At 34.4% G+C, this 18,997-nt stretch overlaps 2 protein-coding genes across 3 annotated transcripts; both read left to right on the forward strand.

Annotated features, from left to right (window-relative positions):
* Positions 1-4,655: 4,655 nt before the first annotated feature.
* Positions 4,656-10,165, forward strand: LOC129904298 (uncharacterized). 2 transcript variants are annotated; one of them, XM_055979844.1, is made up of 10 exons: positions 4,656-4,972; positions 5,068-5,135; positions 5,825-5,921; positions 5,999-6,127; positions 6,406-6,514; positions 6,610-6,754; positions 7,151-7,193; positions 8,373-8,546; positions 9,424-9,539; positions 9,688-10,165. In XM_055979844.1, the coding sequence occupies exons 1-9, from the start codon at positions 4,712-4,714 to the stop codon at positions 9,523-9,525; spliced, it is 1,128 nt and encodes a 375-aa protein (XP_055835819.1). In that variant the 5' UTR covers positions 4,656-4,711; the 3' UTR covers positions 9,526-9,539; positions 9,688-10,165. The 2 variants fall into 2 exon arrangements, with proteins under 2 accessions (XP_055835819.1, XP_055835818.1); XM_055979843.1 differs by having other exon boundaries at positions 9,718-10,164.
* Positions 10,166-13,550: 3,385 nt separating this feature from the next.
* On the forward strand, positions 13,551-18,380 carry LOC129902921 (BEL1-like homeodomain protein 3). The gene is made up of 5 exons (XM_055978368.1): positions 13,551-14,274; positions 14,766-15,784; positions 16,622-16,989; positions 17,076-17,136; positions 17,508-18,380. The coding sequence occupies exons 2-5, from the start codon at positions 14,876-14,878 to the stop codon at positions 18,153-18,155; spliced, it is 1,986 nt and encodes a 661-aa protein (XP_055834343.1). The 5' UTR covers positions 13,551-14,274; positions 14,766-14,875; the 3' UTR covers positions 18,156-18,380.
* Positions 18,381-18,997: the final 617 nt, after the last annotated feature.

Genomic DNA, 18,997 nt, shown 5'->3' on the forward strand with positions numbered 1-18,997 from the left:
GAAAAATCATGATAGTAGGTCTGTTGGTTCTTTGCTACTTTCTAAAGTGAATCAGGCAAACTATAACCAATGAGAAAGAGATCATGGCCCCAGTCGTGGTCGTGGTCGAAGAAGAAATTATAATCATGATGCTCAGCTGGCACCGAGAAATGATCAGCAATATAAAAAGAAGAGTAAAAAGCCAAAAGCTATACCAAAGAAAAATTCAGAAAGTATATGTCATAGATGTGGAGGTATGGGGCACTGGTCACGGACCTGTCAATCATCAAAACGTCTAGTTCAGCTATATTAGGCATCCTTGAAGATGACAGAAAATAATCCAGAGATAAAATTTATCTCTGAAGATAATATTGAGCCTATGCATCTGGATGTAGCTGATTTCTTTAATTTTCCAAAAGAAAATATGAACATTGATAAGCCTAATAATATTTAAATAGTTTTCTATTTATTTGTCTGTACTAAATAATATTTTGTATTTTTCTAATCCATATAAATAAATAAAATTTGTATAATGAGTCATGTTTTAATTATAATATTTACTTTATTTTTTTTTGAAGAAAAATAGGGATATGCCTCAAATTTTGTTTGGATCAATGATCAATCACGAGGATATTTGTGTAATTGATAGTGGAACAACCCATGCCATTTTTAAAGACGGAAAATATTTTTTCAACCTGCTTAGAAGAAAAGAAAATGTTATTACAATTTCTGGTAATTCAAAAATGAGTGAAGGCTCCGGAAGAGCTACTATATTTCTGCCTAAGGGGACAAAGATTGTTACAGTAGATGCATTATTCTCTTCTAAATTCCCAAGAAACTTGTTAAGTTTTAAAGATATCCGCAGAAATGGATATCATGTAGAGACACTAAATGAAATGAATATTGAATACCTTGGTATAATCAAGAGTATCTCAGGCCAGAAATATATTTTGATAAAATTACCAACTTTTGTCGTCTGGCCTATGTTATGAAAAAATTAGTGTCATTGAAACACATTTGATCGTAAACCAGAAGTTTACTGATATAAATACATTTGTGCTATGACATGATCGAATGGGTCATCCTGAATCAATAATGATGAGATGAATTCTTGAAAATTCAACTAGACATCCATTAAAGAACCTGAAAATTCTTACGAATAATGAATTTTCATGTGCTGCTTGTTATCAAGGCAAATTAATTGTCAGACCATCGACCTTGAAGGTTGACATCGAATCTCCTAGCTTTTTAGAGCGTATACATGGAGATATATGTGGACCTATTCATCCACCTAATGAATTATTTATATATTTTATGGTTCTAATAGATGGTCTCATGTGTGCCTCTTATCATCTTGCAACTTGGCATTTGCGAAGTTGCTAGCACAAATAATAAGATTAAGGGCGCAATTCCAAGATTCCAATTAAGGCTATTCGCCTTGATAATGCTGGAGAATTTACATCCCAAGCTTTTGATGATTATTGCTTATCAATTTAGATAAAAATTGAACATCATATTGCTTATGTTCATACTCAAAATGACCTTCCAGAATCATTTATTAAGCGCTTACAATTGATAGCACGACCTCTACTAATGAAAACAAAATTGTCAATTACTGTTTAGGGTCATGCTATCTTACATGCAGTAGCACTTGTACGTCTCAAACTGATAAATTATAATAAATACTCTCCGTCACAATTAGTATTTGGTCATGAGCCAAATATAGCCCATCTAAGAATTTTTGATTGCGTGATATACGTGCATGTAGCACCACCACAACGTACAAAGATGGGGGCATATATGTTGGGTTTGTCTCACCCTCCATAATTCCCTTCCTTGAACCGTTGATAAGAGACTTATTTACTGCTCGATTTGCAGATTATCGATTTGATGAAATAACTTTTCCGCAATTAGGGATGAGAAAAAGGATCCCGAAAGAGAAATTGCGTGGAAAGTTTCATCACTATCTCATTTTGATCCACGTACCCGCACATATGAGCAAGAGGTCTAAAAGATCATCCACTTACAGAAAATAGCAAATCAAATGCCAGATGCATTTACTGATTTACAACGGATAACTAAGTCACATATCCCCACACTGAATGTGCCTGTCCGAATTGATATCCCCAAAAGACCATCTACTAGTATCATAGCTTATGAATCCCAAACACGCCTGAAGCGTGGTATACTATTGGGTTCAAAGGATAAAAATCTTAGAAAGAGAAGTGTGAGAAATAATAAAGATGATACTGCAAAAGAACCTCAAGAAGAAGGTCAAGATTTGAGTAATCTTGATATTTCTGAAGAAATTAGTAAATCCGAGACTCAAGTAAATGAAGAACTTTCAATAAGTTTTACCGGTGATGAGATAAATTTAGATCGATCAAAAATTATGGTGGATAATATTTTTGCATATAATGTTGCACTTAACCTCTTGTAAGATAGTGAAAGTCTTGAGCCTAAATCCGTCGAAGAATATCGACGTAGATGTGATTGCCCAAAATGGCAAAAGGCAATCTAATCAAAATTAGACTCACTTGCTAAATGTGAGATTTTTGGACCTGCAGTCCAAATTCCTAAAGGTATAAAACCAGTTGGCTTTAAATGGATTTTTGTGCAAAAACGAATAAGAGAAATGAAATTATAAGATACAAGGCACGTCTTGTTGCACAAGGATTCTCTCAAAAATCCGTAATCAACTATGAAAAAACATATTCACCTGTTATGGATGGAATAACTTTTCGATATCTCATCAGTCTAGCTGTACATAAAAATCTTGAAATACATCTAATGAATGTAGTTACAGCTTACCTTTATGGTTCACTTGATAGTGAAATTTACATGAAAATACCAAAAGGATTAAAATTGCCTGAAACAAGTACTAAGTCTCGGGAGATGTACTCAATGAAATTGCAAAGATCATTATATGGCCTGAAACAATCAGGGCGTATGTAATATAATCGTCTTAGTGAGTACATGATAAATAAAGGTTATATAAATGATATCATTTGTCCGTGTGTTTTTATTAAGAAAACGGAATCAGAGTTTGTTATATTCGCCATTTATGTTGATGACATAAATTTTATTGGAATCCGTGAACGGGTCGAAAAGACGATTGAATATCTAAAGAAATAATTTGAGATGAAAGATCTTGAAAAGACAAAACTTTGTTTGGGTCTGCAAATTGAATATTTAGCAGATGGGGTCTTTGTCCACCAATCTGCTTATACTGAGAAAATCTTAAAACGATTTTACATGGACAAAGTACATCTATTAAGTACTCCAATAGTTGTTCGATCACTTGAAATGGAAAAAGATCAATTTCGATCTCCAAAAGAGGATGAAGAACTTCTTGGTCCTGAAGTACCATATCTCAGTGCTGTTGGTGCACTTATGTATCTTGCTAACGCAATCAGACCTGATATAACATTTTCTGTTAATTTGCTGGTAATGTATAATTCATCCCCAACGCGAAGACATTGGAACGATATCAAACATATTTTGTGATACCTAAAGGGTATTATTGATATGAGTTTGTTTTATACTAACAAAGGTTGTGCAGACCTTATTGGTTATGCAGATGCAAGTTATTTATCAGACTCACATAAAGCTCAATCGCAAATAGGCTATCTATTTACACACGGAGGAACTGCTATATCATGGCGATCTACAAAACAGTCTATTGTTGCTACTTCTTTAAATCATGCTGAAATAATAGCAATTCATGAAACAAGTAGAGAATGTGTGTGGTTTAGATCGATGATACAGTTTATCAAAGAAAAATGCGTCCTGAAAACTAATGTCAAAGTATCCACAGTGATATTCGAAGACAATGCTACATGCATAGCTCAATTAAAATATGGCTTCATAAAGGGAGACAGAACGAAACATATTTCACCAAAGTTATTTTTCACACATGATCTCCAGAAGAATGGTGATATTGATGTACAAAAAGTTTGTTCGAGTGATAATCTTGCAGATTTATTCACAAAGGCATTATCAACATCAACTTTTGAGAAGCTAAGGTATAAGATTGGAATGCATCGTCTCCAAAATATCAAATAAAATTTTTATCAGGGAGAGTAAAATACGCTCTGTACTCTTTTTCTCTTAACTAAGGTTTTGTCTCACTAGATTTTCCTGGTAAGATTTTTAATGAGGCAACAATCAAGGCGTATTATCAGATGTGTGTACTATTTTTCCTTCATTAGGCTTTTTCTCATTGGATTTTTCCTAATAAGGTTTTAACGAGGCACAACATCTATGGAGATTCAGAATAACTATATATTTTTGTTCTTTCACTAGAATTTTTTATTTTTTTGAACATCCAAGGGAGTGTTGTAAAAGAAAGTGGATGATTTCCATTTCTTCTTTTACTTTTTCTTTTCTTTTCCCTCTTTTCCTCCCTTCCACTCATACTCATCGTTGTCCCCCCAATTATTATCTTGTACGTATAAATAAGGTAGTGTAAAATAAAAAAAGACTGCACTCAATTCTCTGAATTCTCTCGTTTTTTTTATTCTCTTACTATATCTTCTTCTTAATTTGTTAAATTAATTTATTTTATAACAATAAAGAAATCTTCGGATACGAACACACCTTGCATTTATCTCTATCTAATATAACAAAACCCCCCCCCCCCCCCCCCCCCCCCCAAAAAAAAAAAAAAAAATCAACAAAAAAATTAAGCTTCAAAAGGGCTCTTCTTTTTTCTTGAAGAGCAGAATCAAGAATGGTGATACGGCGCTATAATCCCCTATCCATGTTCTCCTCCTCTGTCTTCATCCCATTTCCCCGGCAGCAGTTTTACAGATGCAATCTTCCAATATTCACTCAATCTCTCCAACCCCACATTCTCCCTTCCCTTCTTTCTACCACCACCACCTCCACTCTCGGTAGACATTTCACCCTTTCATTCTATTCCAACAGTGCTCAAACCTCCACTGATGACTCCCCTGATGAACTGCAACATCAGCTATCCAAATCTAAACAAGTAAAGTTGCTATCTTTGTCTTTCTTGATTTCAATTTTTAAAATTTTCTGAGCTGGTGCCAGTGTGAATGAATTGCCCTTTTTCTTTTGTTTTAGTCCCCTTTGAAACCAGGTTTGTATCTCGTGGGAACTCCAATTGGAAATCTTGAAGATATTACTCTCAGGTAAATCACTTGGATGCTTTACTAAATGGAACATGACACCAGCTAGTACAAACCCACCCTGCCCCTTTGGCTTGAACTATACATTATAGCTGAGTAAACGCCCGCAGACACTAAGTTCTCTCTTTTATTCATGCTTATCCATGTATTAATAGTCCTTGTTTAGTTATACACCTTATAATATTGTATAGGGTGGTTATACATATGCTGAAAATACTACCAAACAAAGGATTAAATAATACCATGAGTAATATATGTATTATGGTTTTTAATATGTTCTGCCAAACGACCCCTAAGTTCAAACCTAATGTCACAACGTGGAAGAATAGCATTACACCTGTAAAGTTTCATGGATGTTATACACCAACTACTATTGCATCTCAATCCTGAGCTCGTCGAGGGTCCGTTATATGAACTTCAGGTTCTATTCACTTGGACCTAGTTTCATTCTAATATGAGTTCTATAACTTTGAGGTCCTCTATATGTGTTAGATAAGGGTATAATGGATATTATAGTCGAACAATTTGAAATGTATTTGGAATAAGTTCGCATTCATTACATGTATTTGCCTCTGCTTAGGAATGGATTAATTATTGGTGTTTTTGAAGCTCTAATCTTGAAATCTGGACGTCAAGATTGTTTCATTCTTCCATATTCTCTGCCTTTTCGGTGAATTTTTCGATGCTTTCAGGGCTTTGCGGGTCTTGAAATCGGCAGACGTGATTCTTTCGGAAGATACAAGGCACTCTGGAAAACTGCTACACTATTACAACATTAAAACTCCTCTTGTAAGTCACTTTGGGGTTATGCTTGCCGCTTTTCTTAGAGTGCTTGTTTGTGTCAAAGAATAAACTTAAGGTTTCAGCTCAGTTATCACAAGTTTAACGAGTCTCAAAGAGCACAAGCGGTGCTGAGGAAATTACAAGATGGTGAAATTGTCGCCTTGATCAGTGATGCTGGCACACCAGGCATCAGTGATCCCGGAATGGACCTGGTGAGCAAGGAAAACCCTTAATAGTGATCTTGTGGATTATTCGATTCTTTCTTCCAATTGTGTTGAATATCCATTACTATAGGCTATTTCTTAGGAGAAATATATTGGTAGTTGTTTGTGTTCCATGAATCATGGTTGGTACATACAGTGCGGAATAGTTTTGACGTGAACATTCCTCTATATACTTGCGAAAAGAGCAGTAATTAGGTTTATCAGGCTTCACGTCCCACATCTTGTCTATTGAAAGATATGCACGTGAAATAATTTTTCAATTGTAGGCTAAGCTGTGCGCGGATAAAAATATACCTGTTGTTCCCATCCCTGGGCCTTCTGCTGTGGTAACTGCTCTTTCGGCCTCTGGCTTACCCACGAATGAGTTCTCATTTGGTAATGCTCCGATACACTGTGTTTCTTAGTTTCTTAATTTCAAGAATATTGAGGGAAATACTGGTAAAATTGATTACATGTTCCCCATTATGCAGTTGGTTTTCTTCCAAAACATAATTCTTCGAGAAAGGAAAGGCTGATACTTTCAGCAAATGAATCTGCCACACAAATCTTCTTCATTCCACCTCACAAGCTTTCTCAATTTCTTGAAGAGGCTGCTGCTATATTTGGTGAGAGTAGGTAAATCTCTTCTGTTCATGGTTTCGTACTCAACTATGGTGTGCACAAATACAAGGGTTCCCCTGACACTCCTTCTATCAAATAAGAGCTGACACTTACACTTTAATATCCTCACCATATCTTGGTTAGCTGCATGACATGGAAATCAGCGGTTGCAATTGCTTCGTTCCTCTTTGCTAAATTTCAGAAACTCTAGTAAATTTTCTTCCTTAAGATGGCGGAGGGACCTTAACATGGGGTGGAGAGGGTGTAAACATTTCCCCACCCTCCACCGAGCTCCCCCTTCTCCCTTCAAAAAAAATTAAAAGACAATTAGGGAAGGAGAATTCGTACTTCCACTTTTACAGTTCAATTACTTTTACATGTTACTATTTTACATTTTATGCTTCAATGTAGGCAGTGTGTCATGGCTCGGGAGATGACCAAAGTTCATGAGGAGGTAAGTATTTATGATTTAAGCTTACTATCCCAAGGAAGTTTCCATTATTTCATTATCATACTTGTTAAATTTAGAAGCTAGTGCATAAGTAGCTATCTAAACTGGAAGAGGCATAAGTGAGCTCATAGATATTTGGAAGAGGGGTAGACATTAATACTTGTTTCTTCTGGAAGAAGACCGGGTTGGGTTTTCCTTTCTGTGTTTTGTATGTTTCAACTCTATAAAATAGTTCGTATGTTGGTTAATCTTTCGTATTTTCTGGTGTACTCTCTTGTTGTATGTCAGCACTGGCTTGTATAATTTATACGATTGATTCGAATTATTAGAAAAGTAGCTACCTGCACTGTAAACAGAATTTTAAAAGATACAGAAAGGGGGTGGCATACTCTCCTCAAGAAAGAGACTAATCTCATTATAGACATAAAAATATGATCATCTCACTGACTCTACTAGTCATTTTATGCATCATACCTATAATAAGTATTTGAGACTTTGTGGATTGAGTACACACACATCTTCCTACGTTGAAGTAACGCTCTGATGTTTAGATTAGTGAAGCATCTCCGCAAGTAACACTGCAACCTTGTTAGTTATTTTAAAAATCTTTTTTGGGCTGTTCAATTGACAAGAAGTGACTCATTGCAAACGGACAAAGGGAAGAAACCATGTTGTGTTTACTAACATTGAAGATTTTCTTCTTAATTTGCCTTTTCTATGAAGGGTAGTGTCATTTAACCTCCGATGTTTTCGTAAGTGTACATTGTTTGCTAACACCATCTCCCAAATTGTGCTTGTTCCCCATCACCCTTCCTAGCAAATGGATAAAACAAATCCTTCTCATTTATCAAGTGGAACCTTAAAAATGAAGCTTCTTGATTCAATGACCTTCTTTATTCATATATTTTAGTTCTTCCAAGTGCATTTTTCTGGACCCTGCGCATAGCGGGAGCTTAGTGCACCAGGCTGCCCCTTTAGTTATTAAGGTGATCCGTTATAATTGTATATTTTGTAAGTTCAAAAGGTTTATTCTGAGAATTTTTTTCATCTCATTTAGTCTTGATTGGGAAAAAGCTCTTGTGAACTCTGTTAGTCATGCAAATAGTAATTCATGATGTTTCCTTGCAACCTCCACGTTGTTCCTGATTTCTTAACTTAAGTATTGTTATCCAAATTGATTAGTTCTGGCGTGGAACCATCAATAAAGCAAAAGAAGCATTCTTGGCACACCAACGAAAGGGTGAAATTACTTTCTTAATTGAAGGCAAATCGATCAGTACAGATGAGGGCCCATCAGAGTCCCAGCTGGAGAACGAGTTGAGAGAGCTGATTTCGGAGGGACATTCTCTTTCAATGGTAATTAAGTTTCCCACAATGCAGATTTTATTTCTTCAGATCTCACTCTGTAGAGAAATCAAAATTTTCCTGAGTGTTTACATAGTTTAGTAAAGATTACTAGTTACCACACTTATCTTGAAAAATCTCTTCATTCGAAATTGTTCATGGAGACTTATGGAGTTAATAACATACTTATTTTTTGTCAGCTTTCTTAAATAAACTGTGCTTAGAAAACAAAAAAATAAGTACCAATATTAGGTGACCCATCCCATCCCATTCTTTTGGTGTTTACTTTAGTTACATTTTACCATCAAAATTTGGTTGCTAATTCCATGAAAGAACCATGTCTGCAAATTCACTTGCTCAAGGATTCGGAAGCTGTGTAACATCAATTTGTTGTAAATCCTATTTTTTTACTCATTTTCATGGTTTACTTGATTAAATCAAAACACCTTTCAAGTAAATATGTAAATGATATTGCTGTTTATATATGGAAAATTTGTCTCAAAACACCTCTCTGATATCTCATTTTACTGATGATTTAAGTCTATAGTTAGAATGAGGGGTTTTGCTGCTCAGTAATGCGTTTCCTTGCACAAATGTTTTTTATTCTTTTATACCAGGGGGAAACTAAATATCATTAAGAGGATGCAACTAGAATGATATAAATATATGCTTGACAATGATAGTGGAACAATATTTAGCAACAAATTGATGGACATGGCTGGGTTTCCCTAAAAACGTTCTGTAATGGTTCATTGAGATGCAAGTTATTGTTAGATGATATTTACATCACAGAAGTTGGGAGTATGTTTTTTTTTTCCATTGCAACACTTAGTCTTTGTATGATTCGAATCTTGATCTTCACTACCTATAAGATATCATTTGATCACAGGCCGTCAAGTTGGTAGCAAGTGGAAAATTGATGAAACGAAAAGCAATATATTCTCTTGCATTGAGGAAATTCGGAGGACAACTAGATTCAGAGGATGACTAGACTAACTCTATCCGGTGAGTGTCTGTCTGTCTATTACCTTCTCTCTCTCCCAACCACTACCCCACCATCCTCCCAAAATTAAGAAAATGGAAAGATTACTCTGTTGCTTTCTTTGTAATTTAAGTAACAACTTATGTTTATTGTTGCTTTGATGTTGACCAGTTTGATATTTTCTCCAACTGCTTTGATTAGGAAAGTTCTGCTATCTTCCATGTCCGTATGATAGCTGAGTGCAAGTTAAGGCAAAGGGAGTGCAGCACACTATAGTACTGAATTCTTGTTAGAGAGGGGTTATTTTATACTAATGTGGATACCATGGAGCTAAAAACTTCTTTGTTATAGGAAAATGACATGAAATTTGGTAAGAGAGCAACTTGTTCCTATAGTAGCAAGCAATTGTTTGTTAAACAGTCTATAGTCTTAGTCACATATATCACATCTGATTAGTTTTTCTTCTTCTTATTGTTACTCTATTGTACTTGGGGCTGCTACCTCGTATCTGTCAACATTTTTCAATTAGTTTTTGTACAAAATCGCGCGCGCTTGGTGCACATCAAGTAGTTTTATTTCTAGTCTTTGTCAAGTGCCATTTTGGTTATTGAATTATTAGTGAACAGTCAGTTTTAACTCATCTCCTCATCTCTTGTAGTTTTGTTGTCCTCCAATTTATTTCTGTTCCTTTTCCCAGAAGGATTTCTCATGCTTTCTATAGTACTTGTGCCATGATTTCTTCACTTTCATTATTTTTTTTTCGATCTGTGTTTATATGCTTTTCCTTGAGCTGGTGGTCTATTAAAAACAACCTCTCAAAATAGGGGTAAGGTCTGAGTATATTCTATGATTACACTGGTTCGGTTGTTGTTGGAATCAGTTTTAACTCATGTTTGAACAACTTGTATTTGTATTCACATTAAAATATGTACTGTGTGAAATGTTCTTAATACTCAAAAGTAATCTCCAATTTCTTCTACTAGAAGAAGTTACTTACCTTAATATATACATAACCAAAAATATAAATAAATTACGGACCAAAGTTTTCAAGATATATTTTTGTGGGGGAAAAGTTACCAAGTTTTCTTTATACCAACTTTTCACTTTTGGTGTTAAAAGACTTTATGAAAGTAACAAAAACCATTTAAAAATCTTTTCCAAGCAGTCATTTGCTAAATTAATTCTAAAACATATCCTTTTAATAATTCACTTAACAAAAAGAATAAAATCTTAGGGGTTTGTTTATTCCAAAAGTCAAACATTTCTTTTTCACTAAAGCTTAATTCTTTATTTATGAAAATTAAGTTAAGGTTTCTCCTAGAAAATCCTTGGGGTTTATCTATTCCAAAGTCAAACATTTTCATTTTTTATTTTATTAAAAACCCTCTCTTTTACAATAAGAATGGAAAAGCTGACTATTGAAAACTTTGTTACTACGTTTTCTTTGAGGAATAATAAGTTGGCAGACGTTTTTAAAAGTTAAACTATTATTGTAGCCTTTAGAATATTCACTTTTTAAAAAGAAATATAAATTTCATCTCTCGTATATATTTTTTATTGGCATAATACGTCAAAAATTTCATTTAACTTGGGTTCAACTAACATCTACGCTCTTCAACTTTTGATGTATATAAGTAGATATTTAAACTTGTATAAAGTTGAACGCGTAGACATATACGTCCTACGTAGTATAATACACGTAGTATACCACATGGGATGATGTGTAGGACATAAATTGTCACGTAGGATGCGAAGTAGGACGTGTGTGTCTACTTGTTCAACTCTACAAATTTAAATGTCTACTTGTGCACACCTAAAGTTGGAGGGCGTAAATGCCAGATAAAATTTAGTTAAAAGACACGTTTAAAATGCCTTTTTATTTCTCATCCAATGTAATGCCTATTTTGAGGGCAGATCACTTTAATCCGTACTAGAAAGTTCTAATTTAGAAGGTAAAGTGTTCTCAACTTAAGATAACTTCATATTCATGATTCAAATTCGAGAACTCTTTTGTTAGTTTCTTTTGATTTTTATTTTTATTTTTTTAAAAATTCCCTCGGTTTATATTGGAAATTGGAAATGGAAACTCTTCAGTTACAATCACTTTAATTTTCTCCTCAAGTTTCTATTTTAAATTTACTCATTATCCATAACTTAACATATTAAAATAAAGAAACTCACTAAAAATAAAATAAAAAAGGACATTTCCATTCACATGATCCCAGGACAACTCCAAACTGGTCGGCTGGTCGCTATATAATTAAATGTATACTGATGACGTGTAGCCTATAATAATTAATAATCTTCTTAAGAATTATTAAAATTTTATAAAAAAAATTATACCATTAGGTTAATTTTCTCACGACATGCAATTTCCCAATCCAAGTCTTATATGACAATTTGAAAAATTGAATTACAATCTCCGTTTGTAAATAGAAAAATATATTTTAGGAAATTCTCAAGTTTTCGATCACAAAATTTCAATTATGTTTTCATAGGATGAAGAGAAAAGAGAAAGTGAATGTACAAGACTATGAAGTTTGGAGCTTGAACCTTTTATTTCAACTGTCAGACAGAAAACTCACCAAGTAAACTAGCCTTCAACCTTATTTTTTTCAACTTAATTTTAGGTACTTTTTCTTTAACGAAAATTTTAATAAGTCATATCTAAACACCTACTTAATATAAATATTTCTCAGATTATCGATATATATAATTTAAATTTAAAAGGTGATTACGTGCAATTATAATAAAGTGATGTGTAAATATACTACTTAAACAATGTAACGTTTAAATACCATTCTTTCTATTTTCTACTATTTAAATCCAAATTATTATTATTAAATAGAAAAGTTGGAAAGGACACGTAACCCGCTTTGTATTTACCGAAACAACGCGTAATATCGTTCGTTTTTTCGATAATCGCCAAATTTTCAAGATTTTGACATATTTTTTAAAACATTAAACTACAACCTACCACTAAATATTTGATATTTATATTAAAAATTTAATTTAATTTAATTATATCTATTAAAAAATTTCACATATACAAATAATGTATTTTAAAAGATGACTTAATTAACAAAGCTCGAGTCTATAGCCATACCTTTCTAAACACGTCTGTTTAGACTTGTGACTTTTGTCATTGTTTTTCTTCGTTTAATTTCCAGTTTTTCCAGACGTCTCTTTTCCACACACTGAACAACAGGTGGATAACGAGGGCCCCACTTTAAAGAATTTTGTGTTATAGAAATATACACATTAGGTAGATATTTTTTTTCTTAGTTTGAGGATTTTTTGTTTTTTTGCGCCCGATATCTTGGAACTTGACTAAATTTGAATCATGCATTATAAAATTCATTTGAAGTTGACTCTCTCAATAGGTTTCTTCTCTCCATCAGAACAATAGGGCTGTTATGCTCATTATTTCTCTATACACGAAAGTCAAACTTGAGATCTCTGGTTAAGAATGCAGAAGAACTATGATAAAGAAATTAAATAGTCCATCAATTATTTAGTACTTAAAATTATCTTGGTTCATTCTAGAGTATTAAATATGAAGATATGGTGAATAAATGATATCTTTTTTTTATATAGATTAAAAAGAAAAACTCATTACATAAATTAAAATAAGAAAAAACTTGTATTACTTATTTTATTTTGATATTGATAATTCTTGGATTGTCTCACATTTTTAATGCAGTATAAAAAGTATAACAAGAATCCAATATCAAGTTACACCTCCTATTTATATCCAAAATAAAAATACAATCAAACATAAGATAAAATAATGTATCAATTATTATTTCCATTGTATTCCTCTCCAAGACCTTTCTCCTCCAAACACTGAACAACAGGTGGGTTTAGAGGCCCCACTATTTTTTTAAAAAAATAATTCTAATTTTATAATTTAAATATTTTTTGGAGGGTGGGGCCTACCTTAAGGAATTTTGAGATATATAGAAATACATAGTGTATGGTGTGTATCACACCTATACATTGTATTATATAATATTGTATATGAACAAAAAAAGAAAAAAAAAAGCAACTACCTAACCAAAGCAAGCTGTATCATCAAACTGTTTAACAACACTTTGGTAACTACTAGGAACAAAGAACAAAACTTTGTTTATATTTTAGTTTTAAGGAACCCTTAAGACTAAAGATCAAATTTTTATTTTCTTGGTTTAGGTCTACCAACTGGTGGTTACTGATTCAGACCCTTAACCATCAAAAAAATCCAATATTCTCCTCACCAAGATAAAAACAACTACCATCACAATACCAATTTTTTGTTCTTAGGAGAAATCCCTCTATCACAAAAAAAAATATTAAAAAAAGAAGAAGAAGAAGCTTCTGGTTTTTTTTTGAGTTTTGAGCTGGTACTTTGAGACCCCACTTGAAAAAAGTTTGGTATTATTGAAAAGGAATATATTATTATTATTATTATTGTTGTTCTTTTTTGGTTTTGATGTAATTTCAAGAATGGAAGGTTGGAGTTGCTTTTTATTGTTTTTTTTCATGATTGTTGTTTGTTTTTGAATATTTTTTTGGGTTGGTGTCATTGTTCAATGATAAGGAGTGGTTGTTGTGCTTAGGATCTTTGAGATCATTTTTTGTCTCCATATTGGGAAGCTTTGATTTTGAGCCAATTGGGAGTTCTGTTTTCAATCTCTCTCTTTGCCCCTCTCTCTTTTTCTCTGTGCAGTGTGTGCCCCCTCAGTTGAAAGCACAACGATTTGTCCTTTCACTTTCCAGGTAATTTCAATTCTTTGTCCTATCCTTTTCATTTAAATATTTTAATAGTACTTGTGCAATTAAGTAATGTTTTCATTCATGAAGTTCTTTTCTTGATGATGGAATTTGATTTTTGTTGGTTTTTAATATTGTGGAATTTCTATAGCTACTGTTGCTGTAGTGGTGTTTGATCATTTCATTTTCTTCTTATTTATGATAATCTGATGGAAAAGAAAGAAACTTTCTTTTGATGATTCACAGTCTTTATTTTCCCCCCACCCCACCCCCAAAGAGAATCAATAGTATTCCCACTTACCTTCCTGTGTGACTCGAATCAGTGGAGGTGCTCAACCACTTGAGCAAGCTTCACTTGTCTAAAACATGTTTTGATGTTATTTCTGATATTAAGTAGTAGTTCAAAATGGTCGATTGATGATACGTCTCTTTGAAATTTGGCTTTTGTCTCTATGAGGAACATGTTGGCTGAATCTTGTTTTCTTCTTAATTGACAGCTCTCAAAGAAATTCGTCGAACATTCTGCTAATGATTTGTAGTTCAAGTGAGTCAGTTACTTGAGCAGAAACCTGTAATTCTTGAGACATAATAATAGGGGATAGATATAATGTCGGCTTACTATTCGAATTTGTCCAATCAAAGAGAGGTCTTGCCAATGTCTTTTTTAACGGACCAGAAATTTGCTTCTTATCAATCAAATGGTCTTTCTGATAGTCCGGCTCATCTAAACCAGCATTCTGCTTCAGTCTCATACTCGGAGTTGCCTAGTCAAAACTATGGTGAAGTTCAAACAATGAGAGGCAAAGATGAGATGTTATTCATTCCACCAACCAGTGATTCAGGAGGTATGCAACCAATTGGTAGGGCGGTGAATGCTGTACCAAACTTTTTGGAGAATTCAGTTATGATGGATCCCCATTCTTTTCCAATAAAACAGCTTCTTGTGCCTAACGGTGAACAAAGCCTTCAAAATCAAGGATTATCTCTTAGTTTGGGTACGCAAGTTCCTCCTTCGCTTCATGTGTATTCATATCAAGATGACTATACGAATTCTAGTCTATCTTCTCTGGTGGGTACCCATGTTTTGCACTCAGAGCAGGGATCGGAAAACAAGGAATCTAAAGTTGCTGAGTACTTGTCATTTGATCTAGCTGGAGGAACTAGAGCTGCAAATAATCCCCAAAGCTCCATGACCCTTAGAGAATTGAATTCTGGTGCACGTTCGCATGTAGGATCAGGAGCTGCAGCAGCCATTTACAATTCCAAATATCTAAAGGCTGCTCAAGATTTGCTTGATGAAGTAGTTAATGTTCAAGAAGCTCTAAAACAATCAGATAAACTACGTAACTTCAATTTGCTCGGCCACGATCGCTCAGAAGATGCTGATCTCAAATCTAGTTGTTCAGCTACTGGTATATCTGGTGATCATAATAATTCAACAAAAAGTGAACTTTCACCTACGGAACGACATGATCTTGAGAGCAAGATGACAAAGCTCTTTTCAATGTTAGACGAGGTAAAGTTGGATTTCTCCTGACTCATCTCAAGGTATATTTTTTGCTAAGACAGGATAGATTTCTTGCTTGTAATGTCTTTAGATACATGTTGTAGCAGTGATCTGTTAATCGGTTTGTCTTGAGTAATAGCTCCAAGGAATCCAAGTCCAAGGTGATTTATTTGTATTTCGGTTTTGATAAATGATATGTGCCGAAGGTAAAACTAAGCCTAAGGGAATGAACTAGGACTTTGCTTGCGCTCTAGCCTAGACATGAATTCCTTCTATGTGACAACTGAGGTTCGACATTCTTTCTTTTTTCCTTTGTATTCCTCAACTATAGACTTTAACATCTGGTTGAATTGCACAATTAGGATGTTCCTCTAGTCTTGTGTCGCTCCTAAATATTCATAAACCATTTGAATTGTCTGTAAATTTGTCATATATTGATGAAAGACTTCTCTGAAAATTGTTGTTCTTTCACAGATATTGAACACAGAACATGTCCAAAGCCATTGCTTTTGTGCTTTGCAAGTCTTTTTTTAACATTAGCTGGCACCCTCCCTGAGTGACAATCATGAAATAACTCTACAGGAAATAGTCTTCAGAAGAATTAAACTCCAAACTAATATTTCTTTTATTAAGAGGATTTATTTCTGTATTTTACCTGAAAAACCGGGAGAACAAATTTCGAGAACTTGGAATGTTTCTATCCCAATCTTGAAATCATACACAGGTTTGGTTTCAAAGTTTCCCTTTGTTGTGTTACTTAAGTGCTTGTTATATGAATTATTAGCACATTCTTAGAAAAGTTTTCTGAATGATAACTTGTCAATTGTGATTATATTTTTGCTGTAGGTGGATAGGAGATTCAAAGAATATTACCAGCAGATGCAAGTAGTGGTATCTGCATTTGAGATGGTTGCTGGACTTGGTGCAGCTAAACCATACACATCGCTTGCCCTTAAAACCATATCTCGCCAGTTCCGCTGCTTGAGGGATGCAATCAAGAAGCAGATTCAAGTTACTCGTCGAAGCCTGGGGGAGCAGGGTGATAGTCAAGGGGAAAGGTTATATCGTCTCCGTTATGTGGATCAGCAATTGAGGCAGCAAAGGTCCCTTCAGCAATTTGGTATGATGCGCCAGCCTTGGAGGCCACAGAGGGGCCTGCCAGAGACTGCTGTTTCAGTCCTTCGTGCTTGGCTTTTTGAACATTTCCTCCATCCGTACGTCTCTCTTTCTCTTTCCTTTTTTCCCAAGTGTCATCTGTTAACATGCATTCTGAGTCATTTTAGTTTTGGTGTTTCTTCAGCTACCCAAAAGATTCTGAGAAAATCATGCTGGCTAGGCAGACAGGTTTAACGAGAAGTCAGGTATGTCAATCCATGGCTATTCCACTTTGAATTATAAAAGAAACTTAACACTCTTCTTTTGTATGGAACTGACAAATCTATTACTCCCTCCATTTTCAATTTGTTTGTCTACTTTCCTTTTTAGTCTGTTTCAAAAAAAAATGTCTCTTTCCTTTTTTTGCAACTCTTTGAGTTCAATTTCACACATGTCATGTTCCAATCACAATGTATAAAAATTCTCGGACAACCTATCTCCATGTATTTTCATATAGCATTCTAGTTGTATCTCTTAATTGTTAGTTCAATATTGTACTTGGCATTGAATTTAAGTAGACATCTTAATGCTCAACTGATAGTCAGCTACTAATTAATGAAACTTGTGCTTGAGTCAGGTGGCAAACTGGTTCATAAATGCTAGGGTGCGCCTTTGGAAGCCCATGATTGAAGATATGTACAAGGAGGAGTTTGGTGTGGCAGAAGCAGGATCCGGAGCTTCACCAGAACAAGTACCGGTAGACTCCAAAGAGAAGTCAATAGCTGAAAACACAGGAGAAGAGATTCCGGAAAGCTTTACTACTCCAGCTGCTAATTTTAGTCATCTTGACCCATCTGACGAGTCAAGTAATGTGGTTGCTAATGTAAAAAATAATTCATTTACAACCAAATTTAGCTTTCAAGACGGTGTTTATGAACCTGAGAGGATTGATTGTGGATCAAATAAGTTGCAGAGCGAACAAATTCCTATTACTCACAGCTTTGGTCCTAAACCGACTAGTGATGGAAGCATCATTGGTGCTGTCAACACATACCATCCTTCCATGTTAGGTGATATAATGGGCAATCAAGTATCACTCGCTCTGCGTCTGCAAAACAGTCAAATGGACCAGCAGCCAATGTCTGGTAGGCCACAGTTAAGAGAGGACGAGAAGACGGATTCTACTCATGTGGACATTGGCAAAGGCGAGTATTACTATATCGACCCAGTAAACCAGCAAGAAAGGTTTTCAGGTCCTCATCTGCTATCCGATTTTGTAGTGTAAAAATGTGGTTTCTTGCATATATTGGTTATAAGACCTTTTTGCCACGTGTTATATCAATGAGAAAAGGGTTACCAAATATGTAAATATACTACTGGATAATCCATCTGTATAATAGTGAGGAGATTGTGAATGTTAGTCTAGAGATAGAATCCTCCATTCATATACAAATATTGTAATTTTGTGTTTGAATATGAGAATAAAGCTTGCAGAGAATTTGAATTTTAAGTTTCTGTTAGTGTATGGAATCTTGAACATTGATTACATCATTTTTCTCTAGCAAGGGTAGAGTGATCAGGAAACATTCTTCCTCATGATCAATCTGAAGTGCTGCCCGATTTTCTCGGAGATCAAATACATTACAAGTAGGCCAACATCATATCCTTCATTCAAGAAACACGTTGTTTCAGCCCTGGAATCAAGTAAGAAGAACTCAGACACAAGAGAGGAGATACTTGGAGTTGCACTTCAGCATTTATCAACAAAAATGATTTTTCCCCTCTTATTTCGGGGAGAGGTGATTAGACATGACATGACATATCTTTAGCTTTAAGAGGCATGACCTTAGATAGGAGGTCTCAGATTAGGGTAGAAGGTTAAAAGTTAGTTGAACGTTGTCTCATTTCCAAACAGAATAGGCTTGGGGGTAGATTGGTGCATTGTACCTGTTTCCCCATTTATACCAATACTAGTACCATTTTTCTTGTATTTGCATGTCTTACGATTTTTGTTACTCCTCGTTATTTACTGTGCTTCAGTTATCACATTTGTTGGTTACTGTTATTGCTCCTTTTTATTTTGAATGCTATGTTGTGTTTTCCCTATTATTTTCTATGTCCTCCTTA

The sequence above is a fragment of the Solanum dulcamara genome, chromosome 9, assembly GCF_947179165.1.
Source record: "Solanum dulcamara chromosome 9, daSolDulc1.2, whole genome shotgun sequence".
In the NCBI taxonomy this organism is placed as follows: domain Eukaryota; kingdom Viridiplantae; phylum Streptophyta; class Magnoliopsida; order Solanales; family Solanaceae; genus Solanum; species Solanum dulcamara.

What these genes read in the sequence shown, in the direction of transcription:
- LOC129904298 (XM_055979844.1), top strand. Translation starts at nt 4,712, where the DNA reads ATGGTGATACGGCGCTATAATCCCCTATCCATGTTCTCCTCCTCTGTC. An exon ending in AGCTATCCAAATCTAAACAA is followed by an intron (nt 4,973 to 5,067) that starts GTAAAGTTGCTA and finishes CTTTTGTTTTAG; the next exon opens with TCCCCTTTGAAACCAGGTTT. An exon ending in TGACCAAAGTTCATGAGGAG is followed by an intron (nt 7,194 to 8,372) that starts GTAAGTATTTAT and finishes CAAATTGATTAG; the next exon opens with TTCTGGCGTGGAACCATCAA.
- LOC129902921 (XM_055978368.1), top strand. Translation starts at nt 14,876, where the DNA reads ATGTCGGCTTACTATTCGAATTTGTCCAATCAAAGAGAGGTCTTGCCA. An exon ending in TCTTTTCAATGTTAGACGAG is followed by an intron (nt 15,785 to 16,621) that starts GTAAAGTTGGAT and finishes TTTTTGCTGTAG; the next exon opens with GTGGATAGGAGATTCAAAGA. An exon ending in CAGGTTTAACGAGAAGTCAG is followed by an intron (nt 17,137 to 17,507) that starts GTATGTCAATCC and finishes TGCTTGAGTCAG; the next exon opens with GTGGCAAACTGGTTCATAAA.